This window comes from Apaloderma vittatum, unplaced genomic scaffold, assembly GCF_000703405.1.
Source record: "Apaloderma vittatum isolate BGI_N311 unplaced genomic scaffold, ASM70340v1 scaffold8405, whole genome shotgun sequence".
Classification (NCBI taxonomy): domain Eukaryota; kingdom Metazoa; phylum Chordata; class Aves; order Trogoniformes; family Trogonidae; genus Apaloderma; species Apaloderma vittatum.
In genome coordinates, this window is record NW_009717610.1 from 24659 (window position 1) to 49905 (window position 25247).

The 25247-nt window shown below is 37.5% G+C and overlaps 1 protein-coding gene across 2 annotated transcripts in view; it reads right to left on the reverse strand.

Moving 5' to 3' along the window:
* Positions 1–25247, reverse strand: part of IFT88 (intraflagellar transport 88) — a 52022-nt gene that overhangs the window by 15119 nt on the left and 11656 nt on the right. For both annotated transcript variants that reach the window (XM_009869969.1, XM_009869968.1), the window contains exons 10-22: positions 23113–23227; positions 22783–23014; positions 21217–21287; positions 20649–20735; positions 17643–17742; positions 13285–13371; positions 12458–12644; positions 11699–11807; positions 9747–9897; positions 8435–8550; positions 5705–5757; positions 3846–3911; positions 2011–2117 (exon numbers count right to left, since the gene is read on the reverse strand). In XM_009869969.1, coding sequence (XP_009868271.1) covers positions 2011–2117; positions 3846–3911; positions 5705–5757; positions 8435–8550; positions 9747–9897; positions 11699–11807; positions 12458–12644; positions 13285–13371; positions 17643–17742; positions 20649–20735; positions 21217–21287; positions 22783–23014; positions 23113–23227 — 1481 coding nt within the window. The remainder of the gene's footprint in view (positions 1–2010; positions 2118–3845; positions 3912–5704; positions 5758–8434; positions 8551–9746; positions 9898–11698; positions 11808–12457; positions 12645–13284; positions 13372–17642; positions 17743–20648; positions 20736–21216; positions 21288–22782; positions 23015–23112; positions 23228–25247) is intronic.

The window sequence follows — 25247 nt, forward strand, 5'->3', positions numbered from 1 at the left end:
GGAGAATTGTGCTGCCGTTCAGAAACTCACTGGGCTTAATCAGGATGGAAGCACAGGCCTGCCTCTAGGGATGAAGCTGGCAAAGCTGACCAGAAACCTGTTTCTAGGTGTGGAAGGGGTCCTTGCCCATGGGAGGGTGATCGGAACTAGATGATGTCTGAAAGGTCCTTTCCAACATAAACCATTTTATGGTTCTGCTTTGTGGTTCTGCTGTGGTTCTGCAAGGCGAGTTTTGTGACAGGACAGAGTCACCAGACTCTTAACACAAGAATACAGAAGTGCAATACACGTGATGGTAGAAATATCACACGAGAATGAGCTTTCCATGTCATGGCTGAATGACAATTGCTATTGACGTCTGAACAGTCTAAAACGATGACACAATAACTTGTGCTGCTACGCATCTGTACTGGATTCTATTGACATCTCTGTCTCTTGGGTATCACCCAATGAAGTCCTTTAACATAACATAGCCAGAATGAAGAAAAAAACCCACCTCATCAACAACAGGCAAAACCACATTATAATTTAAACACAAGTTCTGTTACTAAAATCTTAAAAAACATAGGTGATTTACTCTTTTAAATATTTTACTGGCAGCTTTTTCACCACCAGACAGTACAGAAATACATTCAAGGAAAGCTGCTTCCAACATGAAATAAACAGGAAGAGATGTGATAACTCTCTCCTTTTTTTTTTTTTCTAAAATATTCATACATTAACTTTCTTAAAGGAAGAAAGTGTTTTCCTTAGAATCCTTGACATTTGCAGACCTATGGTACTTAATTACCACCCTCAGTGTAAAAAATGCTGGAATTATATGCAAGGAAATAGTTAACCTCTCCATCTCCAACAACCTCTCTTTTTCTCTCAACAGCTATAAAATAATGCAGTTTTACCTGGTTCAATCTCTGAGCTTTCCTGAGTAAAGCAGTGAGGTTACTGCAAAGAACTGCGTGTATCACTGCCACTGAACTGATATTCCCCAGAAACCAACAGGGAGACATGGAGGAATACGAGTCCCACTACATTTGAGGTCTTCTTTCTTTTGTCCATTTTTGCAAGTGCTTGAAATTTTACGTTTAGTGAAAAGCCAAATCACTTCAATTAGCCCCCCTCAAAGTGAGGTTGTAGCATAAATTTTGAATCCTGCAATCAGTGCTTCCCTTTGTGAGCATGATTTTTAAAACGTCCTATTGTACACATACATACTCAGACTCTTGGGAACTGAAGTAAAAGTGAAGTAACTAAGGATGCCTTTACATATTATCTGACATCAAAAGAGAGCCAGTAAGCGCAGAGTCCTCATGTGACCACGTAGCTTTGAGTCAATTCACTGGGTAGGAAGAGTAAGCTTGAACACCACAGCTCAACAACATGTATAACGCTTTCCAACAACGTTTAATTTTAAAGTCTTACTTTATCACAGAAGAACGATGCACAGGTGTGCTCACACACACACTCCTCTGAAGAGAACACAAGTTAGGATCTCACACCTTTCACAGCATGCAGCTTTTCCACGGATTTTTTTTCTCCGGTTTAAAAACATGAATAATTTACTTCTACCTATGTAGTCTGTCAACGTTGCAGCTTTATATATAGCAAAAATGAGTTCTACTACATGGACAAACTCTTAGGCTCCCTTTCTCTCCCTGTAGCTGTGTTATTACTTGGCTCATAAATATACTTTATGCAGTCTGGCAAATAAGTAGGAAAGATGATAACCCAGAGACGCTGAATTATGTGAGTGGCTCCAGCATTCCCATCACATCCACACAGCACATCTTTCACTAGTATTCAAAATCACAGAAAACATTGCACTCAGAATCCATTCAGACAGAAATGAGGCTGATCAGTAATTTCAAACTAAACAATCAGAAAAATGCAGAACACGAGCCTCTCTAAACCAGGAAGCTGATATACATTTTATCTTGAAACACCATAAATTCTAGTTTAGCTTCATCTCTGTACGTAGTGAAACTGTATAATCATAGAAAGAAACAAGCTTACTTGTTCTCTTAATTCTTGCAATTTTTCCACTTTCTTGAGCTTTGTCCCATACTCCTGGACTTCTTTGAGCCCCATATCTGTGCAGAGACGAACTAAAAAGCGGAGGCCTAATTGAAAAGCAAATATTGTTAAAAAAAAGGCTACCAAGCAAGTCAAACTATGAGTGCATCCTAACAGAACTGGACATACAGAATGACAAACAACTCAAATAACTGTCAATAAAAGGTGACTCTGGTCCAGTATCACTGTGCCAGTTATGAAGTTCTGAAAATAGTTCTGCGATGCAGTGTCTATACCCATGAAGAGTATAAATACCATTTAGTATGTCTTGGGCCTTCCACATGTATAACTCATCTGGTTCAGAAGTTTTGACACTTGCAAAATATTCTGGACACTGGAAAGCATAATAGTGATATCAAATTATTACTGAGAAGCCATTATCAATACCATTTTGTTGAAAATAATTTTATAAATGTCAATTGAATTGTAATGGTTTTGCTGCTTCTATGGCTGTCACTAGTTATTTTAAACATTTGTATTTATAGAAATAAAAATTTTAAAAAATCAGACCAAACATGGAAACTAGAAAAATCTTGGTCTTCCTATGTGTTTGTCAACATCCCTTTCAAAGAATTGCCTCTGAAGCAGAAATGAGCATAACATGATGCAATGACTCTCATGGCTGCTTTCACAAATACAGTATTTTTTTTCGTGTTAAGTTAGTTTTCTGCTACCTTAGGGAGCTGAGCTCCTTCACCGAGAGATCAGATAAGCATCAGAACAAGCACAACGAAGATGACTGGAAGCACAAGGCCAGGGAGGGATAAGGGAAGAATCACTGTTTCAGTAGCGGAAAACTCTTAAATCAGTTACATTGCCCTGTGTGACCCATTCCTCCATTCTGTAATTTGTAGAAACTACATTCAGAAAAATATTGGCATTCTAAAAGGTTTACTAAATACTTTAGCCCTCTGAAATACTTGCGACCAACATGAACATGACATTTTGCTTATAACTTTGAGGAGTCACAGCACTGAATTTCTCTTGTACAACAGACCTGTATGATTCCTCTTTAAAAAAAGCAGCATGTTTCTTAGAGCAGAACAATACAATTTTATTTTAAAATACAGTGAATGCTCTTCCCACGCAGCATTTCAAATCATAGGCTTGCTGGTGACAACCCCACATTTTGGAATTAGTGAGGCGCAGTGTGGGATGTAAGAGGGTGTTTTCACGACGAGTGACAACCCCTGTTTTCTACAGGGCTTCTTCATTTAGAGTTCAGGTGTGACTGATTCTGCAAAATGTCTTGCTCTTCAGAGTTAGGTTTCCTGTAGTTTAGTTCAAAATTCTCTACTGATTTTCCAGAGAATGGCTGACCAACTGTACTTGAAAACCCATAAACAAAATCTCACTCTCTACATTCTTTTAGAAGGCCCTGGCTTTGGTAAAACTTAACAGCAAGATTTTCTTGTATCTAGAAACTTACAGCAGGAGTTTCAACTAGCAGGGACTAGGAGTAAAAATCCATCTATTTTGTCCTAAGAATGATTAAGTAAGTAACATAGTTATAAAATTTAGGAAGTACATAGGAGAAAGAACTCAACAAATCTACTACCGTTGAAAGTTTATTTTCTCCTTCACCATTACCTTAATAATTCTTAAATCACGCTTTAGTGTTGTCACAGAAAACACACAGCATAAGCATGAATAAAAATGTTAATTCATGAAAACATTTTCATATGAAAAACATTTACATTGAATGATTACTAACACACACAGTCAATGGAACAAAGTTTCTTTTGATAGTTGTACCACTCAATGAAGCAACTTACATTCAACATTCTCTGGGAATTTTCTGTGAATGACTTTGTACTTCTCTAGAGCTTTCTGGTAGTTACCTGCAAACAAGACAAATGTCTCCTATCCACATATCCATACATAAAAAAGAATATCTGATGAGAAATTGATACAGTTTACCATCATGATCTTTTTGAGTACATGCTTTAATATTGTGAGACCAAATTTGATGAAACCAAATGTAACACTCTTTAATTACTGATAGTAAAAACTAAGAGCATCTGAAACCAACCCAAATTAGTTCTGTTATTTACGGAGTAATGCAGTTTCCTGGGTTTTGCCCTTTTCTGACCTGCCTTTAGGACCCCACTGTTGTAAGACACATCTACTAGACAAGCTGTACCACACATACCGGGGCTAATCTGAGGCTGCAGATGTACGGACTGGTCAAACAGAAAGGTGTAACAGCTGAGCTCTGCCTGTCCTCCCTTCCACCAGACATTCACTGCGTGTCTCGCCTCTGCCCAGATCTGCTAGCTAGGTAGTTATTCTTTAAGCCCTTTCCTTCAATTTTGGCTCAACGTGACTATTACAGACAGAACTGATAGACCCTGTGAATATAAAACATTGGACCTCTAAAATACTGGACAAAGAAGTTTGTTGAGCTATTACTATTTTTATCTTCCTAGTGCGAGGTAGAGATTGAACTCACCCGCTACATGTAACTATGATAAACTGGGAATTTTGCCAATGAATTATAAGTGATCTAAAAAGCAGCCCAAACCATTGTGTTTTTTCTTGGGAAAACAGTTAATCTGTCTAATTGTGGGTGGTGCTGACTGTTCTTAATTCACTGACTTCCCCACATCCTCCTCCTTTTCTCACTGTTGGATTAATAACTGGGCGGAGTGAGAGAATGCACTTATTTGTTATGAAAGCCCATGCTGCAAGTTCTAAAGAAGCATAAAGGAGTGCTATAAAATGGGGCACCAAGAAAGAAGAGTATCATTTACATCATCAAGTGTCTTGAATGCATTTTGGATGATGAAAAAACCCAGAAAGACTAGTGTCTTTCCATTATGCCTAGTGGTGTATTTTATTCCCAGGAAGAAAATACAGCACACTAAGACTCTTATTTGTGTAATGCAACTACTTTATTTTACTATCGAAAAATTATACCTGCTGTTGGAAAAGAATGGGAACTAAGCAACTTTAAAACCTAATTATGTACAATCAGATGGTAGTACATTTTAAAAATAATTTTCTATCTCATCATTTATGCTGTTCTATCTTCTTTATTTTACTTATTTAACAGCACAGGGAATATTTCATGCATAACTCAGAGCAAGCACAATTCCTGGATTTAAAAGCCATGGTTTTTACCACATATACACAGAAAATTCCTAACAAAATAATATGCAACTAAATTTTCAAACAAACTTTTGGACCAGTATTCACCTCAGGCAGAAATGATTTTAAAAAAAGTAAAATCAAAACAAACTAAGTCACAGAATGGTTGCAGTTGGAAGGGACCTTAAAGATCACCTAGTTCCAACCCCCATGCTAGCTTGCTCAAAGCCCCATCCAGCCTGGCCTTGAACACTTCCAGGGAAGCGGCTTTCACAACTTCTCTGGGCCACCTGTTCCAGCGTCTCACCACGCTCATCACAAAAAATTTCTGCCTTATGTCCATAATAGTCTACCCTCTTTCACATAAAAAATGATTGCCCCTTGTGCTGTCACTGCAGGCCCTTGTAAAAAGTCTCTCTCCAACTTCCTTATAAGTCCCCTTCATATATTCTCCAGGCTTCTCTTCTCCAGGGTGAATAATCCCAGCTAATTACAACAAATGGTACAAACATCCAACCAGTGATAAGGAAGTTCTGGTACTTACCGCTCCTCCTGTAGCAACCGGCAACCATCAGCTGCCACTTCACTTGTGTCGGTCTGCATATCAATAAAATAAAACAAAATTACGCACATTGCCTAACAATTAATAAACAAAATAATCTGTGTAGTACTGGTAAAGACAAACTATCAAACTACTCTTTTTTTTTTTTCACTTAGCATATTGCCTTCCCAGGAAGAATTTAGCCTGCTCGGTTCACAGACGGTTTTGTAGTTCTACATTAGTCTTTCTCCTGCTTGTGATTCTGGCGCAGCTGGTAGACCTAACACTTGAACCACTGATCTTTGTCCAAGGTACAGAACCGTGCTATGAGGGAGGACGAAACAGGGAATCGTCTTCTGAGGACTTCCCACCCACTGGGTCCACAGCAGGTGCAGGGGACCACTGCTAGGAAGCACATTCCCCACTTAGGGCTCCAAACTCTGGCTTCTCTGTGTTGTCACCTCGATGCCCTAGTGGCTGCCTGTCCTTTTTTTTTAGTGCATAACAGCAATAGATACAGTGAGAGAAAATACTTGAGATGTTTGAGCACGTACAACAATCCGTTGGACTCTTTCCTCCTTCTTATCAAGATAATGTGAGAATTAGGAAATTTTCACATCAACAGTGTAAGGATATTCCACAGGCCAAAGCACTTTACGTGGCTTAAAATTCAACAGTAGCATATCCCAAAGTCACGGCATGCTAACCTTTTCAGAATAGTTCTATTCTTATTCTCCTTAGTTTTTCCCTCCAATCACAGCACACACCACTTAACTCTAAATAATCTGTTTGCCTGGTAGCTGCCAAACAAGCTTAGGAAAGAGAGCCGCTTCACCTTTTTTAGTTTCAGCTGAGTGTGGCTCCTGCAAAGAAGAAAGGCAGCTAAGCAGACCCCACAAGGAAGTTTATTATGCAGCTCAGTATGAAAATTCTAGAGAGAATAAATTGTCAGCAGCTAGCATTAGCTGCACAACTCCCTTTATTAATGATAGATTTGTGCATGCTGGTAAAACGTCAAATAATGAAAAACTGTTTCTCAATTAATTATCTAAAATGTTATCGTTGAATGCAATTTAAAATGTAATTATTGTGATTAAAACACTGAATACGCTAAATAATGTTAAACTAAAACATGCTCATCATGGCTAAAATAAAGTTACAATTATAAAACCTAACTTTATTTACAATTAGTAGCAATTTATAATCCAACATTCGTTATTTATCAATTATCTAGACTCTATTTTTAATATCAAATTAACATCAAAGCATTTATGTTCTATTATCTACTATTAACAAATCTCATCCCACAGAGAAATAATTTCTCTATATTACAGATAATTACAATTGCAAATGATAATGAAGAATTTCACATGCTAATTATTTTAAGTACTTTAGAATGCACATACTTCACGTTTCATGCATGAACTGAGTGCAATATGAAGCACAAAATACTTAGATCCTTGCCAAGACAAGGTTATGAAATAATTTTTTTTGTTTCAGCTGTTCCATTCCAAAGTTTCTAACAAGGCCATGAATGCCAGCATATATGATCTCATAGCTTGATTAAAACACAGTTTTTTAAGGTGGTCAGTATTTATACTGAAAATACTACTGGCAAACCTTTGAACTGTGATTTTCGTCAGAACTAGAATTAGTATTTTTAACTGAACTTCTAAGAACCTATTTGCAGTACAATCTTTTCTTGAGTAACATTCTACAAAGTTTTTGTTCACATGCTGCCTCGTTCACATGCATAATTTGGCTTCGTGGAACAAAAAGAATAGCAAATTTTAGATCATCATAGAACAAGTAATAACTGAGTTTTGCTTAGCCTGATTTTTGATAGGTTTCCCAAAACACAGGGTAGAGAAATTTACACTTGGAACAAATTTTAGTTGCATGAATTTTAGTTACTCTATTAACACAAAATTTTTTATGAACATACAGACAAGCATTTGTTCCCATATAAAAAGACTGTATGCATGTCTTCTTAGAATTCTGTTTGAACTCTGGAGAAGAATTTAAATTTGACCAAATTTTTGTCTATTAAACATTTGTCTGGTTAGCTCCCTTTCTGATCTAAAATTAAATACATGGACTATATACTTGAAGTACATCATATACTGCTAAAGGACAATTTCAGGAATTAAGTTTCTAAAATGAATTAAATATATTTAATATTTATTATATTAAATATCAGGATCAATTTGATCTGCCAACTCATTTTTATTGGGTAATTCTGCACTGCACATTTTTGCTTACTTCCATACCTTATTTGTAGTATCCCTTTTATGGAAGGGCATGTTGTGTGAAAAGTGGAAATGCAACAAGAACTTCTCCAAGCTGCGTCTAGCTAAACTATCAAATCCTTACCACATGACAAAATAATAGAAAGGAAATATTCTACATAAAGCCATACAGAAGGAGGTCTTAGTGGCTTAGGAAAACTGCTCCTCAATTCACAGCTGTGTTTAATGGCAGAGGATAGAGATTTTAATATCTAATACTACCTCTGGCCCAACACAGGATCTTGCTTAGCATTTACACTGCACAGTAAGAGCAAAAAAAAACTATATATGAACAGAAAGTTGAGAAAATTAAATAATATCCCAAATATCCTTAACTCAGGTACGTGCTTATAGTATTCAAGTTACACATCTGATTTATCTCTAGCTATACTCATGGATGTATAATCACAAAACATCTGAGTGGCATAAAATAATCATTACTTACAGGATAAGTGCTGCTCTTTCAAAGTACTCAATGGCTTTTTCACAGAACTGGGTGTCAATGTAATAGGCTCCGAGCCATTCAATGACCTCAATGTTTGAAGGGAGATATCGGTATGACTGACAAAATAGGAAAGGTGAAAGAAACACAATTTTAGTGATTAACAACATCTTTATGTCACTTCTGGAATATCTTACTCAAGTGTCTAATTCTCCAGATGCCAAAAAAAGTGTAATATATGAATGGAAGTAGTGTGCTACACCAAGTAATCTGGGGAGGTGGGGGGAAAAAGCATGCCAAGCTTTCTAATTACAGAATGCTTTTCAGAAGTTACCTGAGATGAGTCCGTCATATTTTCCGTCTAGCCTTATTTGGAATATTATTTTAAATACTTTGAAACAGCAAAAACATTTACTTAGATCACGTCTACATGTGAATAAGTCACCTAAAATGTTCAACAATGCTAACTAATACACGTGCAATTCCATACTCTAATCAGTCTGCTGGAAAACTCAGCTGAAAGCATTCTTTGCTGCGAAATACGTATGTATGTAATTAACATTTTCAGCTTTTTAAAAACTCCCACTGAAATAGGCAGCAAAATTATCATTGAGTACAACTCTACTAGTATTCAGCTTGCAACACAGCCCTTCCTTGGTCACTCTTGATTTACACAGCTAAAAACAACTCTCAGATGACAGCTCAGCAACTTTTCATGTTATTCCTGTTTCTGGAACAGAAGAATCTCTACAAACTACACACAGGACTATCGCTTTGAAATGAGAGAGAATGCCTGTCTTAAGGCAACTGTGTATAAATAATGTGTAGCTATGCTATTAAAATGCATATATATATATAAACATATATACATAAACACAAACCCACTATATATGTATCTCCATATCCATTATACAGATATAGCTTCCAATCAATGCAGTCATGTTACACACCTTTAATTATTATATCTTTTTTATATATATCTTTTATTATATCTTTTTTTAAATTTCAGCTCAGACTAAACCTTAAATCAAAATTGTTAAGAGTTAAACGGGAATTGTGACCAAATGAAAAACCAAAGTCTGAGGTCAAATTACCATGTGGAAACACAGGATACGTGTTTCCTTAAGATTTGAGTACAAAAATTAAATTTTGTCAACTCTCTCGTTCAAAATCTATTTTTTTCTTATATTTTTCTTTTTTGGATGACATTCTAAGAAGTTTAAATTAATCAATTGTTAATTTGATACAGGAACCTGCAGCAAAATTTTCTTTAATTACAATGAAGCACATTGGAAAGGCAATAAAGAGCAAGTACCTCATAGTAATAATGAAAAGCTTGGGATTTATCACCTTCATTATCATATAATCTTCCGAGCTTTGAAAGTAGATGTGGGTCACTTGGTACTACACTGATCAACTGCAGGAACCACCCTATGGCTTGACTGGGATCTTCCATGACCTCATATCTGAATTTTCTTCAGTCAAGGACTGAGGATGATGAGATTTTGATTTACTCAGAACTCTTACTACTTTACGTAATGTAATCCATATGCTGGGCAGCTACACCAGTCACTGCAGCATGGAGGAACACTGGGATTTTTAATTATTTTTTTAAACACATTTTTTTTTACTTGTTGTTACACTGAAGAAAGAGAAATACCACAGAATCACAGAATGTTAGGGGTTGGAAGAGACCTCTGAAGGTCACCCAGTCCAACCCCTTCCAGAGCACAATCACACAGAAACACGTCCAGGCAGGTTTTGAGTCTCCAGAGAAGGAGACTCCACAACCTCTCTGGGCAGCCTGTCCCAGTGCTTCATTATCCTCACAGTAAAGAAGTATTTCCTTAAGTTTAGGTGGATATTCAGATGCTTTGGCTGCTCTTTCACCTTAAAACCAATTTGGGCTCAATAGAGCTTTGAGTTTGGTTCTCCTCTCTCTTTGTCACTAATTTTGACTTCCTCATTTTTAAGAACTAGGCAAGAGAACCAAGCTATTTACTTTGTAGCCTTTCCAACTCTGTTAGCTTTTTATTTTGTCCTGAAGAAAGCGATTGGGTAAAACTGTATCCTCGAGGCCAGACTTCTCCGCCTGCAGCAAGATTTCCTGCTGTCTGCCTAAGGAACGCAGCACAGACCACATAGGACTGGCTCCGAGCATCGAGGCAGCTTCGGCAGCATCATCAGCCCAAGCCTCTGCCCAACGTGTTTTTTCCGCTGCCCAACGTGTGTTTTCCACTGCCCTGGCCTCCCTTCATGGGAAAAGCTTTTCAGTCTGGATGGACAGCAGCTTTATGCAGCAGCAGAGCAGAGCAATTCTCCCCCAGCTGGGAAACGGGAGTTGCAGGGCCAGGTATGCTGTTGTAAAGGGGCTACGCAAGGAGCAGAGATCACAGCCCTTTTGTGGTTTTGGAGCGCTGCCCAACGTGTGTTTTCCACTGCCCTGGCCTCCCTTCATGGGAAAAGCTTTTCAGTCTGGATGGACAGCAGCTTTATGCAGCAGCAGAGCAGAGCAATTCTCCCCCAGCTGGGAAACGGGAGTTGCAGGGCCAGGTATGCTGTTGTAAAGGGGCTACGCAAGGAGCAGAGATCACAGCCCTTTTGTGGTTTTGGAGGTACTTATTTTGCTGACTGAAATATTATTTTTTTTTATTATTCTTAAAAGTGTAGAACAGGAACTGGAGCCTATTGTGCCTTGGGAGGATTGTTTTTTTACTGTTTGCACATCCTCAGAAACATTGTTAAAGAAATCCATAGTGTACAATATCACTGGTGATGTGCAAAGCCAACCCCTTCTCAACTTTTCAATCTGTTGAGCATTTGCAGTGCTGGGATACAACTGTTTTCTTACACAAACACTAATCTGAAAACAGCTTTCAGAACAAAACTCCACTTTCATTAGCTCTATTATTTTTTTCTTAAAGGTTTTACTCGGTTGTGCTTACATCCGCCACATTATTTTCATAATAAAATGAGCAGTATTTTAAATATTCTAGGACACAATTTAATACTGAGTGTAAACATATTCTCTGCAACGTGAGTAGTCTTAACGTATGTCTTCAATTGGTTCACTGGAAATGTCCAAGACAGTTTTAATTTCTCCTCTCATTTTCACAAACACCACAGAATGAATCTATGCCTGACCATCCTAACTGTAATGGACTTTACAGTAAACTGCTAAGTCATTGTGTCACGACTGAAACATATTATTTCAAATTAGTTTACTAAATCCACCATCCCTTATCCTAATCCAGAAAAAAAAGATACATGTTTGCTATTTGGTGAAGGACTTGGGCACTATTTCGAAGGATCGCGTGGAGTTTCAGAAAACAATCCAAAGCTTCATCTATTCTGTTTAACTTCTTGTATGCTACACCTAAAAAATAAAGGTTACAGTATTAATGCAATGAGAAAAAGATGACTTCAGCATAGTAACTGACAGAAGAGCCAAGAAAAATTAAATAGGAACATGGTACTCAGAGGTAGCGTAACTGCCTTGACATTGATGGACTCTACTAATGAAAGCCATGCTTATAATTCTTACCAGCTAGTATGGTTTATCAAACTGCTAAACAGAAGGAATACAAACCTAATCAAAGACCAAGAACACTTGTATAGTGAACAAAATAAACGAGGGAAAGGGAGGGCTTTCTGAGGAGAATGACTCTGATGGTTTACTAATGCCAAAACTGGTATATTTTTAGTAGACAGTAGAAATTTTTATCTTCTTAGTGACTTAATCGTCTGCAATTACTACTTGATGTTGTTAACATTGGTATTCTTTTGCAGAATGGATAGGAATAGAATGATAGAATTGTCAGGGTTGGAATGGACCTTAAAGATCATCTAGTTCCAACCCCCCCTGCTATGAAAGTACAAATGAATACCTTGCTGTAACATAAATTACTGAATAAAGTAAAAATAATTAGCATACTTTTATATAAAAGAATTTTGAAAGCCAGATTCTCAGAAACACCAGCGCTACCTTGAGACAACACTTAAATCACAACAGCACCTTTGGCTTACCAAGGTTATAAAGTGCTTCAGTGCATGAGGAATCATTCCTGAGAGCTTCCTTATAAAACTCAGCTGCTTTTTCATAGTCTCCATTTGCAAAAACAGTATTTCCTTTGTTAGTTAGAGCTGCTGGATTGTACCTATCAGAATTTACAGCTAAATCTGCATAGTTAGTTGCTTGTGCCAATTCATTCTCCTACATGAACAGAACAAACATTGTATTAGTCATTTGTCAGTCAATTTTCTTGCAGCTGTGGCTTCTTACAGTTAATGCAGTGGAATTTCAAAAGACTGAGGATAAAAAAAATAATACATTCTTCAGTCCTAAAACATTCCTTATGTATTTGCATAAGGTAGATCATCTCTTTCAGAAAACTTAAACACTAGAGACATGTTTTGCCACTCTGTCCCATTCAGTCTGGAAGTTTTCTTTGTTGCACCAGAGTAGTGTTTCTTTAAAAAAAAAAATTAAAAAAAAATTAAATCCCCACATGCTACAAACTTCATGCACAAACACACCTGCCTAAGCTACATACTCCCCATGTTCCTGAAGTGCAGCCAGAGAGTTTTAAATGCAGCTGCTGTGCTTCTGCACAAACCACACTGCAGGCACCTCATCTCTGTGGCCCGGGGCTCAATCCTGCTCTTCCTCCCAGCACCAGCATACACAGGCTCCAAACCGCGACTGCAGCCAAGAATGGGTGGTCCCAAGTCAACTCCTCTACCATGCAGTTTCTTGCTGCTTACACACATTACTCAGACACAAAAATTGGAGCAAAGACACAAAAGTTGCTATATAGACTCCAGTTCTTAACTGGTTTTGTTGAAGCACTTACCAAATAATAAAGGAATGAAAGGTTTGTTGCAGCTGCACTCTTTACTCTGCTATCCTTCTTTTCAAACATTTTTAAAGTCTCCAGGGCCTAGAAGTAATTTGGAAACAACTTACTTTCCACTGAAGCAAATTTATATCAAAATTCTTTCAGGAAGCACTGATAAACATCACAGTAACAAACAGCAGACATTATCAACTCATATACGTGCACACATGGCAATTGCTAGAGCTTTTATCACACACCTGTGAGCATGTACACACAGAAGTGTATCTGTCATATAATATGATATATACATTTCAATAGTATTGGCTATTTACTACCTCTTCAAAATTTAAATTAGCTACAGATACCTTGAAGTACCAAGATATTTCACAATTCTACACATACAAAACTCAAGTTTATATTATTTGCTTTTAATCTAGTCAACTAACTAAACCTCTCATATTTTTCCAGGTTCTATGTGAACACAACAGGACTGACATTAAAACTCATATTAAAAAGATAAAAAAATACATGCTATATAAAAATATGCAAGACAGTGTAGTATTGGATTTCAACGTGCAGTTGTTTTGTGTAATAAGATGATGCCACCTAGTCTAACTTTAGGAAGTACTTAAATATGAAGACTGAGGCTAGAAGATTTTTTTCAACTTCTACATGAAAACTAAACCCCATAAACTCCAAAATAAAAAGGTTAAAAAAAAAAGTAAACAAAATTATAGCTAATAAACTGTCAAAAACTCTGAAATAAAAGTGCAGGGTTTTTCTTCATTGACTGTGTGATAACATTTGTAACTGCAGACTAAACGATTAAGAAAATCTGGCTTCTTTACACTAAATACTTGTATAAACTACATAAACTCTTAGAACACCACAGTAAGCCCAGTTCCATCACCTACTACAACATAGGTGTGGCAACCTCAATTTAGCCATCACCATTAGAAATTCAAAAGTTTCCTTCTTCCTTTCTGCTGTTTACATATCAAAGTGAACGCACGATACCGTACGTGGAATGCCAAGACAAGCATAAAGGCAACAAGCGTTCATTGACTGTCATACAGACTGTTTTTACAGTTACTTTACAAGACTGTACTAATGACGTGTAAAATGACAAAGTGTATGCACCTAGATGTCGTTCATTGATTTACCCAACTACATTCCACCCAAGTACTGTGAACTACTAAATATCGTAGTAGTCTCCTAGTAATAAAAATTCTCTCAAGAAATACATCAACTTCAGTCCAGAAAAGTGTTTCACAAGTTAGGCTCCAGAATGCTGTGGTCTCTGAAATGCAAGACTTCAGCTATGATAATTTAAAACTTTTATATCTATTTATGACTTTCTCCAAAAAGGGAACGGTCCCAAATATTTACAGATACAACAGTATTGCTTCTGAGGTACTCTGCACTCAAGCAAAGACTTTCTTCTTCATGGAATCAATTTTTAGTGATTTTTAGGCTTTACAGTTCAAAGTCGTTTTCTGAAAAGCCATTTCCCATTTAACTCCTTTGTTTATCTTTGCTTTTACTGCTAATTAGCACATTTGCCCATTAAGATTAGAGAAACTAATCTCTTTTGCATGTATAATGAAAAGTTTATTTCACTGTGAACTCTGTTCACTTACTGGTAAATTATATTGCAGGTCTTTTGAACCACTTCAGGAATTATGAGTCCGAGGATGAAAATCCATAGCAATATTCCTTTCGTCATTGCAAAGGAGGAATGCTCTCACTGTACCAGCAGCTAAATTTCTACATTTCTAAATAACTTCTAACTTTTTAACCCTAACAGTAATGATTACTTAGATTCAACAATCAAAACTCAGATTCTCTAAATTATTCTTAATGACATGTTTCCAGTGTACCTTAATAATTTGCTTGCAGAAGTTAAACATCAAAGCAGCTTCCCTAACACAAGCAGGGTCTACCAGAGATGCTAAGGAGTTGCATAGCTAACCCAAAGAATTCTGTTTTTAAATTAATTTTTAAGAAAAATTCTTGAAATTAAGAAAACATTCAAAATATTTAATACACAGAACTCTTACCAATAAAATACAATCTTGATATATTATGGTGATTTCCACTCTTTTTTTTTTGCTGGAACTGTTTTAAAGCACATAGTTTAGATCATTATAGTTACAGAATTAAGCTATTTTAGGGGGTTTTTTTGAAATACAATAAAACTTTTGGCCTTGAAATTGAATTTTTCAAGAAGTTTCCATGCTTGTTCTTCAGCCAAAGGTGTGCTAAGCAGGTGGTGACTTAGTAAGTATCTGAACAACAGACAGGATGAATACAAGTGGCAGCTGCAGTTTTATTAGAACAAAAAATCCCCTCTCTGCAACCACCATCCTGCACTCTAAATCTATGTAGCTCCAGTGCAAGTTAAAGGTCTTCTATCACATAACCAAAATTAAAAGAGTATATTCCTCACTTACTTGTCACTTCCCACACCATTCCCTCACTCTCTGCTGGAGTACTCCAGAGAAACATCACCAACAATCTCTATACCTCATTTTACCTCTTAGAATTGATTTTTTCTTTTTTTAAGCATATACTGGATATTAACTGGAAGTCACAAAAATTACCATAAAACCAGTAAACTCTTGAGATCATATGACTGTTTACCTACCTGTAACACTCATTCTTTGAAAGCTATTATCAAAAAGCTACCAGATTTGCCAAAAATTTCCCCAACTCTCAAACTGCTTCCTGATCTCAGAAAAGCTAACAGTCAGACATCCAGTATAATAAAGGATAACTCTTGCTGTATCTACAGGCGAGAAGAGAAGAAGATAAGACAGACAGGAGGAGCAAAAGCTGCTCAGAAGAGCTTAAATACCAGAAGAAAAAGTGGCTGAAGTGGCACGTGGCCCTATGTGCATCACTCCAAGCTCTGGGAAGGTGAAGGACCTTAGAAGAGCACAGAGGCATTCAGCTTCAGCTCTCATTTTGCTGTAGATCATCTCTCATACTTCTTGCCACACATGTAAAATCAGGGGTTGGTACATTCCCTCTTGCTCATTCAGCATTCCTATCATTGAATGTACCGAACAGCGCATGTTATAAAGAAATTGAGCAAATTCTGTCAGGTATCTCAGCTTCCTTTTTTTCAGCTGAAGCTGTTTTCCAACTGCTCACATTTCAAACCAAGCCTTTTTTCACAGGCAAAGGAAAGACAGTTTTGATGAAACCCTGGTATTATGTCATCCCACACCTACAAAAACCTAACTAAGAGCAAAAGGTGCATTTGTCTTAAAACAAAACATTGTAAGAAAGCTGCACATTCATCTCGATAATACCAAAAACTTAAACATGGTAAGTGGTCATATTAATTTACACACCTACATTTGTAATTTCTATGCAAAGAAAAAAAGCTACAGTTAACAGTCTGCTGCACTTATTAGGAATAGATTGGTGATTTTTAACATGAAGGCAGCTCAGCATAAAATTCTTTGGCAGAAATTCATCTAACAAGCGATTGAACGGCCAGTTGCAGAAAGAGATCTTACCTACATAAATGTACATAATTTCCACCTTGCCAAAAGTAACTTCACGTGTATATTTAAAATCATAACAGAATAATGAAAAGGGAATATGTAAAATAGCGCATGAGAAAAACTGTAAAATCACAAACATTTTGGAAGTACCAATACTGTATCTTTTCTATGACCTTCCTCAGTTGCCAGTATACACGGTGGCTTAAACTGCTGTAATACTGTTTCAGTAACAGTGATCCTACCAGCCCTCTGTGCCCTGCAGAGGGGCAAATTTTTATTGTAACAGACGCAGAACTGTCCAAGCTCCAGAGCAGATGCCTAATTTAATTCCAGTTTGCATTTCAACGGAAGGATAGGAGGCTTCACTAAAGGTCAACAACAGATTATACTATTTTAAGGAATGCTGTAACACATAGGGATCAATAAGAATACCCTAACATAAGTGATAATGATACATATGAAGTACATCTGCCTATATTTGGGTACTATAGTCAACCCAAGAGAAATTTTCAGCTCGTACTAATGAAAACATCTCCACAGTGATCAGCAACACGCTTTCTGGGGTCTGTTGACTGTACTGGCTACAGTTGCACGAATTGTACTTACAGCTTGGACACCCAGTGAAGATAACTACCGTGACGTGAACTGCATTCACTGTCATCTCCATGGCAGAAATTTTATTTAGATAAAACTCATCTCTTGTCAGTGTTTTCATAAAGTTATTTTACTGAGCAGCATCAATATTATTACTATGTTTGTATAAATCATTCTTTCCCTTCCTGAAAAATACGCTGTGGCTAAGAAAGGTATTTTTTCCAATGCAGAATTAAAAAGTAGTACCGTGAAAAGTTTCTATACCTGGTTAAAATCCTGCTGCCTCAAGTAAGTAGTGGCTTTATTTATTTCCAGGTCATTCGCTAATTCCACATAGTGGGAAGCTTTCACTACTTCAACACACCTGCAACAGAAAGTCATAAAAAAATGCATCTGTGCAAATGTCACTGTTACATATTTTTGCAGCTACTTTACTCTCCAAAATGAGTTGTTCTTACCTATTCCTTCTTTACAAAAGTATAAAGCATCTTGACTAAAAATACTTGAAAAAACATTTTATTCCCACAACCTACCTTAATAATACTACTTCTGTTCTCATAATACTACTATTCTGTTCTCACCTTATAACTGCCTTCCCATACCTGAAAGGAACCTACAGGAAGGCTGGGGAGGGACTTTTTACAAGAGTGTCCAGTGATAGAAAAATAGATTGAGACTGGATCTCAGGAAAATATTCTTCAGTATGAGGGTGGCAAGACTTTGGAATAAATTGTCCAGAGAGGTTGTGGATGCTCCCTCCCTGGAGGTGTTCAAGACCAGGTTGGATGAGGCCTGGAGTAACCTGATCTAGTTGAGAGGCGTCCCTGCCCACAGCAGGGAGGTTGGATTAGGTGATCTCTAAGGTCCCTTCCAGTCTAGGCCATTCTATGATTCTGTGATTTTTTTAGTCAGTAGCCTAAATACCGCATCATTCTCCACCACTGAGTGATACCTGATGTCAGATACTAAGATGACTTTTCAAGTCATTTTCTTTGGATACGTGCTATCAAACCTCATCTCCTCTTGCATATACTGCCAAACCCACAAACAGTGAACAAAGGCAGAGGCTGTACATTGTGTCTCTGAGCTACAGAGCAATAATGTCATAATAGTAAAATTCTTTGTATTTGTCCCTCGAATACTTTTAGCTTAGGGTCTTCTGCAAGATTAGGGCAGAACAACAATGCAGACAGTTCAGACAGTCGTTCACAGACACCACCTTTCAGGGGTTTGAGGTGGTGCAATTTAAAACTGCCTTTTTTGAAGCAAGATCTTTATTGTTTGCATGTACTATTCTCTCAAAGGATCTGGCATTAAGCACACCAACAACTTTGTGGGATGCTGCTTTAATCCCTTCCACTTTTTCTTTGTTTGTTTTAAAGTGATGGAAAGCCCTTTTCTTCTAATCGTTGGCTAATCTGCCAACAAAAGTTTAATATAACAAACTACCCTGCTGTGACAATTGGGTGGGAACACGGACATTTTCTATACAAAGTATACAAATGCCTTTTGATGTTGGAGGAAAAATTACATTAAAAATGGCAATTTCTGTGAAGACATCTGCAATAAAAGTCAAAAAACTGTTTTCAACTGTTACCAATAACATCTTTTAACTATAAAATGCAATGAGGTCTAACAATCCAATTGTTCTTCATGGAATATAACAGAATAGTCCCAAGAATATGTCACATTTTAAGTAAGAAGTTACAAAATCTGAGGATTATTTGTCCCCACTTTATTTGTGTAACTAAAATAAGTCTCACTGAAAGCACGTTTAATACTCGGCAGACTCATAACAAAGTGCAGAATTTGGAAAACCATTCTCAAACTGCTGATTAAACTTCTTCACTGGATTTGAATATGTCAGCCTAGAAATACAGAGACCAAATCTATCCTGATCTACACAAAACAACAATCCCACACATCTAATGAGAAGTTGTTTCATCAGCCAAAATAGATAGGAGAGTGTTTTACTCCATTACAAGTATTTTGTGGATAGCACTAAGGAAACTCGACGCCTGTCAACTTCTTCCAGTTTCCTTGAACAAAAAGCGCAAGACACAGAGCAAACAAATCTGACTTACTCACGCTAAGAAGTCGTAAACCAGCAAGTTAATTTTCATGAGACATACTCTTTAAAGTAAGTCAGAATAGCAAAAGAAGTTATAAGATTATAATGATTACTAAATCATCAAACACCACCTTGTGGACCCTAGCAGACCAAACATGTCTGTGTGAGAGATTATTTCATGATAGTATAAACAGCTTTGTTAGATTATAGCTATAGGATCTGCAAAATGTGAAAATAATTCTAACTCGCATCCCTAAAAAAAAAACCCCAAGAGGTAAAGTTCTCTTTTCCCATTGAACTTCCTTCACTTCCCAAACACTGAACATCTCTTAGTAAACCTACCACCTGATACACAATAGTAATTTGCAGATGTTATTTTCCATTATTAAAATACCAAAAATATAAAAGTCCTTTTAACAGAAAACTAAAACCTTGAAAAGTTATACTAATAATTTTTCTACTGTCCTTTTAAGAAGTGTGTCTATTTTACTTTGTTTTAAAGAGAACAGTATTCTGCTGTAGGAAATACCACAGAAAGCAAAAGCTATGCTGTAAACTGAAAAATAAAGTCAAAATGGTAAACTGTATCAGCAGCCTATCAGTCATGCACTTTTATAAATGTTTAAGAAACATTAGATTGTTTACATTTATAAATGTTTATAAACCAAATGCAAATAAACCTTTCAACTAATATTTAGATTTCAGTATCTTATATAATGACTCTATGGAGTAACAAAAATTTTAGGCAGCCCAAGCCTAATAAATATGCTATTTTCACGCTTACAGTAAAGATTCATCATCACTGTCTTCTGTATAGCATTCATCTATCAAGACTTTTAAAAGTTCTTCAATTTCCAAATTGAATTTTCAAGCTCAGTTGAACTTTAAGCTCTTTTTGTGCTAATACAGAACAGTTCAAGATGCGTAACGAACAGCTGAGTTTCAGTGATAAATGAAAATCATTTTTAAGACAGAATGGCCTCTAATGCTTTGTTTTGATCTCCTCCACAGCCTAGGCCATTCTATAGTTCTATGATTCTACTATTACGGACGCAAACCGAAAATAGCCCGGGTGCCACATGTGCCATGTGCAGCCAACTGCATTTCCCAGGCTGTAGATGTGTGTGAGTTCCGACACATAACAGGCAGGAGAGACTGGTGGATTGTTTAGAGCAAGAGAAGCCTCATTTGACTCTTACCAGTCATAGCCCACTGCAAAAGATGTCTCAATCACTGGTGCAATGAGTTTAGCAGCTGTCATGATATATTCCTCTGCCATGGATTTCCTAAGGAAAAAAAAAACAAAAACCAACCAACAACATGAAAACCAACACACAGATGTCACCATTTCAAAAACACGAATAGAAAAAAATAGCCAAATGTTGGTTTTGCTTCTTCCTGCACTCAGGACAACCTTAGAATTCAATCTAACCAGTACCCTGCTACCGGCTACTGCCCTGTATCTTGGTAAAGCTCTCAGGTTTTTCTATTTTCCTTTCACTGCACACTGTAGTTGTATTTTTTAAAAAATAAAAAAAACCCACAACGCTTCAAGTAGTGTAACCTCGAGCATTTAGGCTAGATACTCTACTGTAATGCTGTACACTAAACCAAGTGATCCAATCAATTCTTCCAAGCATGTTCTCTCCTAAGAATTATGAGACCACTTTTATAAAGAGAGCTATGGACACATGAGAAGACTGGCAATACTTTTAGGAGCTAAAACACATGGCACCACAGCCAAGAAAGAATAGATTCCACCATTACCTCTCACGTTCTATTTGTCTTAAGCTGTCATTTTTAATCGCTTCAATCAGCAGGTTTGTATGTGGATCATCCTGGAGAGGTACAAAACAACTGCAAATTATGCCAGTATAAATGCATTTTAAATATTTTATGGATGTGACTGTAAACAGAAATTGATGCAAATTACATAGTCTATAATGTCAGTTCCTTTTCACATTTCAAAAAGTTAGCTTCAGTTTAAAGTAGTTTTCTAATCACAAAACCTGAAATTCAGCATTGCGAGTACTTTAAACCTGTTTTTCTGCTTATGTATGTGCTCACCTTAGGGTTGTTAATAGCTGCATTTAACGTCATGCGTATCAGACTGGAAAGGCTGCAAATAACAGTGTGAATACTCACGTGCTTAAAAATAAGAGCATGCCTAAGCATTTGCTGAACTGCAGGGGTATTTGGCAGATAAGGACTTGGGCAATCTTCTCATTACAATAACCTATGTGATCATCTTGCAGTTTCCTCATTTATCAAGAGCAGATCATTCTGATCTCTTCATAACAAAATACATAACTTGGAATGTCTGTTTAAACTATAGTTTGCCTATCCTTAGAAAGAACTTCTACAGTCTAAAGCTCTTCTTCCAGTGAATGATCTTACATAGTCTTCAATTAATTCAAGTGTTTGTGACCCTTACTGTTACACGATTTCTAGTATGAGAAGTTAATATATATATCTCAAATACAAAAATTTTTCTAAGAAACTGTATACATATTTACCAATAAATATACATGCTTCATATATTAAATTTTATTTGCTTCTGCTAGGCCAACAGGAAGCAACAGCTACTGTTAAGGTACAAATAGTTTGAAGACTAATTAAATCTTTGATCTTTAGGACTGAAAATGGAAGCTTTGCATCACTGAATAAAGAGATTACTAAGAGAATATGAAGGGCTTGTCTTGATCTTTCTGTAGATGACCTTCCTAAGGGGGACTCTAAGCCTATTAATTACTTTTTCCTGTCTTTAACATCACAAGCTGCTGGTTTCATGGTACACAGGAAGTCCAGTTTCCAAAAAAAAGTCTAATGAACTAGAATAAGCACCTGTAAATTTTACTACAATTTTCTTCTGTAAAATAACACTAGGGTTACAAGTTTTATGAGCACATATTTGAGATAATTTGCATTAATTCACTCTCATTGCTTTGCTTCCTTTATTTTGGCTTACAAGTATTTTACTAAAATTTTATGTAACTAAAGGTGGTAAAGCACTAAAGGAGCTATGTAAGTCAGCCCAGATGAATTTCAACAAAATCATTATGAAGATAATGGTGAGGTGTGGATTTTATGTACGTTGTATCTTTTGAGGAAAAAAGGATTTGAACGTTCTCAACATTATTTTGCACTTCTAAGCAGAACTGCCATACTAAGTTCATGCTGGTAAAAGAAGAAAAGTTATTTTAGATGCACAAACACAGATCAATTTACATATTCAGTACAGTCCAAGCATTCAGCATTCCTCCCCCTTTCTCCTGATTTACCATAGAAAGACACATTTTGTTCAAACATACAGTTTACTTCATTCAAACTTACATTTGTTGAAACGTATTTGTCGTCATAATCCACTTCCAAGGGAATCGCAATCAGCTTTTGGAAGGCTTTTTTCATTAGCTCAGCATTTCCAATAGCAAAATAACACAGGATGAGGTTGAAGCCTGCCTTCAGGTTTGGTGAAATGCTCATTATATGTTCAAATGAAGAACTGGCATCAACATATTGGCCAGTTTTAATAAACGCAACTCCAATATTTTGCATTATTTTAATCCTAAGTAAAGAAATCAGGTTAGGTCATGTTTTTAAGTATCAAATCATACTGTATCCAAGATCTGTACTTCAGAACCATGCCTCCTAGTAGAAACTCACCTTGTCTCTTTGTGGACACTAGAAATTTGGTCTAGAGCCATCCGGTAAAATTTGATAGCTTTGGAATAGTTCCGTTGTTTTAAATAGATATTTCCCATATTCACCTTCAGTCTTCCTATTAAAAGAAGTCAATGAGTTACACAGCCTTTTAAAACATTGTTACAGCATTTTAAAATTGTTTCAAAGTGACAAGAGTAGAATTTCTTAATAAATTTGACTTCAATATAGGGTATCAGTGTCACTTGAAAAAAACCACTGCACCAAACAGCCTTCTGTGGATTTTTACCCTGTAGATGAAGTAGAAATGAAACCTGGAAAAGAACTACCTTATAAGATGTATTCTGATTATGACTGTGAATTGAATGATGAGGTAGAGATCATTTACAGGGCTCTCCAGGAAGACAGCTGCAAATCAGCATGTCTGAGAAAAGTGCAGCTGTAGGACTCTCAAAGATGTGAAAAATACTACAACAAGCTTTCAGAAGGGGAAAGCTGAATCAAAAAAGAAAAAAATAGCATTAAGAGCAGATAACACAGTGTGGGTGGCATGAGAAAAATATATGTGGGTTTAGGTCTAGTTTAGCCTATAGAAAGGAAAAGAGTTCAATGAATTGGAGAGTTAACTAGAGATACCAGGTCCACCATTAAACCATGTCCCTAAGCACCACACCTACAGGTCTTTTAAATATCTCCAGAGATGGTGACTCACTCATTTCCCTGGACAGCCTGTTCCAATGCTTGACAGCCCTTTCGCTGAAGAGATCTTTCCTACTATCCAATCTAAACATCCCCAGTGTAACTTGACATGGCTTCCTCTTTTCCTACCACCACTTGTTACATGGGAGTAGAGACTGACATCCACCTTGTCACAACCTCCTTTCAGGTAGTTGTATAAAGTGATAAGGCCTCCCCTCTGATCCTGTTTCTCCAGGCTCATTTACCCGAGTTCCAGTTCAGCTGCTCCTCCCAAGGCTTGCTCTCCAGACCCTTCACTAGCTCCGTTGCATTTATCTGGACACGCTCCAGCACTTCAATGTCCTTCTTGTAGTGAGGGACTCAAAACTGAACATGGAACTCGAGGCGCAGTCTCACCAATGTCAAGTAGCAGGGGGACTTCCCTGGTCCTGCTGGTCACAGTATTTTTGATACAGGCCAGCATGCTCTTGGCCTTCTTGGCCACCTGAGCACACTGCTGGCTTCTGTTCAGCGGGCTGGCAACAGCACCCCCAGATCCTTTTCCACCGGGCAGCTTTCCAGCCACCCACCCCAAAGCCTATCCCGTTTCCCCGCCACCCCCCCCCAAGCCTATAGCGCTGCCAGGGGTTGCTGTGGCCCAAGCACAGGACCCAGCACTTGGCCTTGTTGAATCACAAACAATTGGCCTCAGCGCAATGATTGCGCCTGTCCAGATCTCTCTGCAGAGCCTTCCTACTCTCCTGCAGATCGACACTCATGCTCAGCTTCATGTCACCTGCAAACTTACTTGATCCTGCCATCCAACAAGATTTGGACAGGCTAGAGAGCTGGGAAAAGGTGAACCTCATGAAGTTCAATAAGGACAAGTGTAGAGTCCTGCATCTGGGGAGGAATAACACCAGGCACCAGTACAGATTAGGGGATGTCCTGCTGGAAAGCAGCCCCATGGAGAAAGACCCGAGTGTCCTAGTGGACAGCGAGTTGTCCATGGGACAGCAATGTGCCCTTGTGGCCAAGAGGGCCAGTGGGATCCTGGGGTGCATTAAGAAAAGTGTGTCCAGCAAGTCTAGGGAGGTTCTCCTGCCCCTCTACTCTGCCCTGGTGAGATCACACCTGGAATACCGTCTCCAGTTTTGGGCTTCCCAATTCAAGAGACCGGGACCTACTGGAGAGTCCAATGGAGAGCTACGAGGATGATGAAGGCACTTGAACATCTCTCCTGTGAAGAGAGACTGAGAGAACTGGGGCTGTTTAGACTTGAAAGGAGGCAGCTGAGAGGGGACCTTATTAACGTATATAAATATCTGAAGCGTGGGTGTCAAGAGGAAGGGGACAATCTCTTCTCAGTGGTGCCGAGCAATTGGCATAATCATCATGGCTAGGCTTCGCAAACGAGGATTTGGGAAGGGCTCTACCCACACTTGCTACAAGCGCGCTGA